Below are 7,500 nucleotides of genomic sequence, written 5' to 3' on the forward strand. Positions count from 1 at the left end.
TATTGATGAATCTTTACACCTGGTATTGTTTCTACCGGTGTGTAAACGTGTCTGATAAGCCTTCCTGCACCAAAAAAAAGGAGGGTTGCATTGGCAAGTCGTATTGACAAAATGGCATCTGATCCAATCCTATCCATACTGAGAGAGAGCTTTCTGCCTTCAGGCCCAGAAGACCAGCTGCTGTACATCGCCAACGACACCGAGATCCATAGTTTTGTGTACCCGTTCCATCAGAGCCACGGCCACGAGCTAGTGGCCAGCATCGAAGACAGCGCCCGCATCATCGGCATGGACGCTCTCTACCAGCGGCACACGTTCGTCTGGGCCACGCAGTTCAACCCGGGGGGGATATTTTACAGAGACATCCAGGAACACAGTCTGTCAAACAGTGGCATTGTAGTAAGTATGAAATGGGCACATTTTTCAACTTTCAGTGGTGTATCTGTATTGTTGTTAGTACTTGTGAGTGGGTTGGTTGTTCAGGGTTCCTCTAAACCAGTGGTTCCCAAACTTTGTACAGTCCCGTAGTACCCCTTTAGACATTCAATCTCCAGCTACATTTTCTAATTAATGCTTGTTCATCGTTGCGATCGTTGTTGTGTTTATTAGAAAGAAATACAGCCTTGCAGGGGCAAAATACAGGGGAATTTGGGCGGTTTTGATGCATAAAATGATGTTTCCGTCTGAAAGTTGCAATTCTGTTTCAAAGGGTACATTCCGCGAATTCCGTCCGTTTTCCGATATCGCGGAAACGTTCTCCCCGCGTACCCCCTGAACCACTTTGCGTACCCCAGTACGGGAACCGAGGCTCTAAACAAACCATAGTTGGTAACCTGAATAAATCCGCTGGATGAATATATTCCCGAACTGACAATAAAGAACAAGATGGCACCAAAGAGCAGGTCCCGCAAGGCCGTATGCTTCCGTACAGAAGCGCAAGAGAGCAGGATCATGGTCAGATGAGCCGTCGTCATGACAATGTCATGAGCTGACAGTTCATGTCTCTCTGAAATCTGCGCCTCTGAATGGGGCTATTATAGTGTGCACAACCGAGAGCAGAAAAAAATCTGTGTTCCGTGTTCTCTTTTTTATAAGGAAGGACAGGACATTGTTACTCTTTAATTCAGTCTTTTCATTGTGAAGAGCACCCTCTCTGACCCCCTCCCCCATCCCCGCTGCCCCCATTCATCTGTGCTTCTGCAATCTTCAGCTTTTAAGAGTCCCTCTCTGTCATACTCTGCAAAAAAACGAAAACTGACAAGAGAGAGTGAGAGAGAGAAATGGAGAGAGAGAGAGATCGAGAGAGAAAAATGAGAAGCGTCTCTTCTCTTGGACAGGCAGATGTGTGAGATGCCTTGACATGCTTTATAGTTATTCTAGTTGAAGTTTAGCCTGCAGAAAGATTAAAGCATTTCTACTCCTCTGGTGACAGGTGGTATTTCTTCCTCCATCTCTGTCTCTCTCACTTCTTCTCCGTTGCTCACTCGCTTCCTTCCTCTCTCTCTTTCTCTCACTTTTTTCTCTTTATCTCTCCCTCTTTCTGTCTGCATGTATCTCTCTCTCTCTCTCTCTCTCTCTCTCTCTCACACACGCACACACACACACATACATTTTCCGCATACGAAACCCTCTCATGTATTAGTAAAAATAACGCTGTAAAGATAACACATGTTCATTCCTACTCAGTCTTCCATAACAGTAACGTGATGGCTCTTGTGTATTCCCACCAAGCTTTATTTAGCAGGATGCTATGGAGCGCGAACCTCTGAAAGAGGTGTAAAACATGCGAGGTCTCACGCCAGTTAACCTGGCTATGAACTATCCTAGCTTTCTGAGTTGGCAGTTGCTAGGTTGTTTTAATATGAACAAATGACTCTGTACGAGCTAATTAGCTGCTAAGTTAAACTTATGTATCAGTCAGTGGCGTGCGGTGACTTAGTGATAGGCAAGCAGAACCAAAGAATGCCTGAGAACAGACTTATAGACTAGGGCATATCAGAACAGACTTACAGACCAGGGCATATCAGAACAGTCTTACAGACCAGGGCATATCAGAACAGTCTTACAGACCAGGGCATATGAGAACAGTCTTACAGACCAGGGCATATCAGAACAGTCTTATAGACAAGGCCATATCAGAACAGACTTACAGACCAGGGCATATCAGAACAGTCTTACAGACCAGGGCATATCAGAACAGTCTTACAGACCAGGGCATATGAGAACAGTCTTACAGACCAGGGCATATCAGAACAGTCTTACAGACCAGGGCATATGAGAACAGTCTTACAGACCAGGGCATATCAGAACAGTCTTATAGACAAGGCCATATCAGAACAGTCTTACAGACCAGGGCATATCAGAACAGTCTTATAGACCAGGGCATATGAGAACAGTCTTACAGACCAGGGCATATCAGAACAGTCTTACAGACCAGGGCATATCAGAACAGTCTTAAAGACTAGGGCCGGTGAGAACAGTCTTACAGACTAGGGCCTCTGAGAACAGTCTTACAGACCAGGGCATATCAGAACAGTCTTACAGACCAGGGCATATCAGAACAGTCTTAAAGACTAGGGCCGGTGAGAACAGTCTTACAGACTAGGGCCTCTGAGAACAGTCTTATAGACCAGGGCATATGAGAACAGTCTTACAGACCAGGGCATACCAGAACAGTCTTACAGACAAGGGCATATCAGAACAGTCTTATAGACCAGGGCATATGAGAACAGTCTTACAGACCAGGGCAGTTATTTGGGGGCGAAGCATCACAGGCACCCAGAAGGTTTCTACCTTTTTCTTACTATCATTTTTTAAGTTAAATTGAGGAGACTGTAACGTCATTTTATTTCAAAGGGAACTACGATTTAAACCATTTAAAGTGATTTCATTTTAATTAGGTAGCGTGCAAGTTAGCTAGCATAGCAACCAGACAACCAGGAAACACCGGTCGATAGCCTGAAGCAATTCATCAAAATTAGCCAAACATTAAAAGACATTCCTGGGTTCAAAGTGATCAGAACCACTTGCGGATGATGTTAAATAGTTTCACATGGACATTAAACTATCCTGAGAGGAACAATGGGGCATCACTGGGACAAGGGCTTACTCTGATATTAATGTAGTCAGTGAAGGAGAAGTTTACCTAGAGTTAGAGTTGTGTGGAAGTATCTTTTTTATTCAATATGCATATCGGGCTCACTCATGTCTTGGCAGACCATCTTGGAGGATGAGAGAGAGGCCAGGGCTCACTCCCAGACTGCAGCAGACGAGAGAGAAGCAAAGCTAAACACAGCACACAAGGTTCATGTAGGTTAAAGTTAGCGTTTCTCTGACGCCAAAGAGTTGTGTCAGCAGAGATAACCACATGGTGGGTATCCGTGTCCGAGGTAATCTTGCTATGCTTTTTGCAACGTAATGCATCATCAGCAAGGCATGAAAGAATAACGGTAGAATAGCAATAAATAAATAAATGGTTTTCAGTGGGAGAGGGGTAACAGTGTGAGATGTGCACCTCACTAATGGCTTTGATTTGAGTAGGGGGATGGGAAAACAACACTGGCCCTCTCCCCCAGAGATATCTGTCTGACTTCAAAGAGTCCTGTGACAATGAGATATCAACCGTTCTGAGGTGGTTGTGGTTGGTGTGTGTGTGTGTGTGTGTGTGTGTTAGAGACAGAGAGCGACAGATTGTGTGTGTATCTGTGCAAGTGTGTGGTATCTCTGTGTGTGTTGTGTGTGTGTGTGTGTGAGTGAATATGACTGAGAAATTCAAACAGAAAGTCAGTCTTGTCGAGCACGGTTTAAAAACACGTCCCTTCCTCTCCAATGGCAGTGTCCAGACTTCCGGCGCCCGCGGGACGTCTCGGCCGACTGGGTGACGGGGAACATCTACTGGACGGACCACTCGCGCATGCACTGGTTCAGCTACTACACGGCCCACTGGAGGAGGCTCCGCTACTCCATCAACGTGGGGCAGCTGGGCGGACCCAACTGCACTCGGCTGGTCACCGACATCGCCGGCGAGCCCTTCTCCATCACTGTGAACCCAGTGCGAGGGTGAGACGCCCGCCGCTTACACAAACGTACTCCTACTTCCTCCGTTTCGAAACGAAATCGATTCAGTGTGGATTCGTTCCGCTCCGGTGCCAACCGGTTGTGGCAGCTTTAGTGTTTGTGCGGTTGGAAGTTCAATGGAATGCAGGGAACAAAGAATAAGTGATGAGAAGGGAGTAGGGAATATCTCTCTTCCTGTCCTGTCCCTGCTCTTGAGGCAGACAGTTTAATATTCCCATTTACTTCAGTCATTTAAAAAAAAAATGTATTCTACCACATCTTGGCCTGCAGTGAAACTTATCTACATGTTTCTTCATCTGGCACTGAAGCATCAAAGTATTTAGATTTTTTTTTATCTGTCACGTGTTTGTGTTTCATGGCCAAATGCTCTCTCTTTCTCGTCTGCCGAGGACTTGAGCAGGAATAGTGTCCTCCCAAGACTCCCCGGGATGTGCCATGCAGTTTGTATTGAACAGGCAGAGGGGGAGAGTGAGATCTAGGGGACTCACAGAAGGCTTGCTTAGTCCGTGGTGGCGGTAGAACAATATGATGCACCATGTCTCTGTTTGTTTGGTTTATCCTCTGTTCTTGTCTTGTTCTTGACTTTGTTCCGGTATGTTCTTGACTTTGTTCTGCTGTGTTCTTTCTGCTCTCTGCAGTGCTGTTGTTTTGGTTTATTTTCTGTTCATCTTTCACCATGTTCCTGTTTATTTTCTGTTCTTGACTTTGTTGTGGTGTGTTCTTTCTGCTCTGTGCTGTGCTGTGCTGTGCTGTTGTTTTGTTTCTTCTCTCTTCTTTTTATTGTGTTTTTATTTTCTCTCTCGCCCCACTCTGCTATCCTCTGTCTGGAGTCTCTGTCTGGAGTTTTTGGCTTAGACTGCTGGCTATTTCCACCTCTCTTTCACTTCTCTCACATCTCTCTCTCATCTGTTTCATCTCATCCTATTATATTGTTTTTTAAGCAAAAACTGAATGAGGAATTGAGTAAATCAAAGCACTGAGGTCTTTGATTCAGATGATGACCAGATATCCAATATGCATACGGTATATATTTCTAGGATGATGTACTGGACCGTGATTGGTGACCACTCCCAAATCGAGGAGGCAGCTATGGATGGGACCATGCGGCGGGTCCTGCTGGAGAAGAACCTGAGGAAGCCCACAGGTACTCCCCCTCATCCCCACTTGACCTCTGAACCTAAGGAGGCCCACAGGTACTCCCCCTCATCCCCACTTGACCTCTGAACCTAAGGAGGCCCACAGGTACTCTCCCTCATCCCCACTTGACCTCTGAACCTTAGGAGGCCCATAGGTACTCTCCCTTATCCCCACTTGACCTCTGAACCTTAGGAAGCCCACAGGTACTCCCCCTCATCCCCACTTGACCTCTGAACCTAAGGAGGCCCACAGGTACTCATCCCCACTTGACCTCTGAACCTAAGGAGGCCCACAGGTACTCCCCCTCATCCCCACTTGACCTCCGCCTGACTCTGCCGACCCACATTCCACTGTGCGCCTGTGATCCACAGACAGAGCTGTCTGCTAGCACTGCTAATAATCATCTCTAACCTCTTACTTCAACTCCCTGACTGCAGCCATATTGGCGTCTTCACACTAATTAATCAAAAGCGCTGGCTGCAGATTGATTGTAAAGGGGAAAGAAAAACCAGACCAGCAGACACGCCCGCCTCAGTTGATCGTTTCCAGACTGTAACCTGCGGTGAGCACAGAGCAGAAGACAAACCGCTCGGCTTTAGCCCCGCTAGCACTCTAGCCCCGCTAGCGTGACCTCTCTCCCCGCTAGCGTGACCTCTCTCCCCAGGCCTTCAGTGGGAGCTGCCTGGGGAAATGGCACCATCCATCCTCCTGCTCTCCACCTCTTCAGGCGTCAGGGGGAGGAGGAGGAGGAGGAGGAGGAGAATTGGGCATGAAGGCACACAGCCAAATCCTCTCAGAAGGTTAAAGCCCAGTGCATTAGCCATGCATATGCCTTTTAATGGGCTTCTTCACGGCAGTGGTTGGAAGGGGGTAACACTGCTGCCATTTAAAATAATGAGCTTAAGCACTCCCAGAAAAGAAACAAAAAACGTGTTAGTGGATATAAAGAATCACAGTGTTGAAACTGTCCTGAGATAGGTAGGTTAATATGTATTTTCCCAGGGTGCTTTGCAACTAATAGATCACCTGTAACAAGTACCTCTAAACCGTGCAGCGAGTGGACAGGGTCTGTGTGCATTCTCTTTCATCGTATCCTCAATCTATGGCTAAATATTTGGTGCAACAAAATGCATGTGTTTGTACTGTAGTAGACCTTCCTCCTCTCCAGACTGCTATTTGAACATAGGGCCACCATCTCTTTCGGAAATATGCTTGACGCTTGAGTGTCAGCCAAGAGGATTCACAGCAGGAGTGTACCAGACTAAAAGCTCTCCATGTCTTATGCTCTCTGAAATATGCTACTCACTGCCAAAAAGACTTCTTCTCCGGCTTCAAAGTAGATGGCAAGGAAAGTATCACCCAAAAAAAATCCATTCTTCTACCAGCATAAAACGCAGTCAGTTCCACTGCCATTATTTCCCATTCATCACTCGATTGACTGTTCTGTTCTGGGCCCCCCCCCCCCCCCACCCCCCTCTGTTTTTCTGGGCTCTCCAGGTTTGGCCATCGACTACTTCAACCAGCGCCTGTACTGGGCAGACGCCGAGCTGTCAGTCATCGGGAGCGTGCGCTTCGACGGCTCGGATGTGGTGGTGGCTGCCAGCAGCCGACACGGTGAGTCCTCCCGCACGGCGCAAATGTATCCCAGCAGCCCCTTCCTCACCCCCACGACTCCGCAAACCTCCACCTCCATCGGCGTGTTCTCCCCGCTTCAATTTTACCGCACACTACCCAGACCATGGTTTAACATTCTTTGTGTGAAGCCAAGCGTGGTTGGAGAGGTGTGCTTTAAAAGGCATGTTATTCACAGCAGGAAGAGTACTCCGTGCCCTGCAGTTCACCACTTACACTCCAGCTGCATGTTGTGCTTGAAGGGTCCAGCAAGAGTGAATAGCCATGAGGTTGAAATTGAATAAAACAAAAAGGCAGCGTGGCCTGTGGTGTGCTTTATCTATCAGCAACCGCAGTGTGGCCACAGTGCTTTTGGACGGCGGCTAGTTCTTTTTGGACAGGACTGTCAAAGGCAGGCAGCACCTGGCTGGCTGCTGGTGGCGAAGCCCCACGGAGCTGTCCGCGGTGATATGTGTTTTGGATTGGTTTTCTCATAGTTTATCGAGGAGGAACCGCTGCAACGTCCTGGAAGTGCTGCATAGGGTTGGGCTCCGTTTGCGGTGAAACGATGGCATGCTTAGCCACCATGTCGGAGACAAAACTGGAGATAGAGAGAGAGAGAGAGAGGGAGAGGGAGAGAGGAAGAGAGAGAGAGAGTTTTGCAAGGCAAGGGCC

The 7,500-nt window shown here is 47.6% G+C and overlaps 1 protein-coding gene across 1 annotated transcript in view; it reads left to right on the plus strand.

The window, feature by feature from the left end:
- The window catches only part of lrp1ba (low density lipoprotein receptor-related protein 1Ba), a 199,114-nt gene that overhangs the window by 166,467 nt on the left and 25,147 nt on the right, over positions 1–7,500 (plus strand). Inside the window, 4 exon segments of the mRNA XM_042702858.1 lie at positions 164–399; positions 3,836–4,059; positions 5,115–5,221; positions 6,712–6,828. Of these exon segments, the coding sequence (XP_042558792.1) occupies positions 164–399; positions 3,836–4,059; positions 5,115–5,221; positions 6,712–6,828 (684 nt within the window).

The sequence above is a fragment of the Clupea harengus genome, chromosome 21 (assembly GCF_900700415.2).
Source record: "Clupea harengus chromosome 21, Ch_v2.0.2, whole genome shotgun sequence".
In the NCBI taxonomy this organism is placed as follows: Eukaryota; Metazoa; Chordata; class Actinopteri; order Clupeiformes; family Clupeidae; genus Clupea; species Clupea harengus.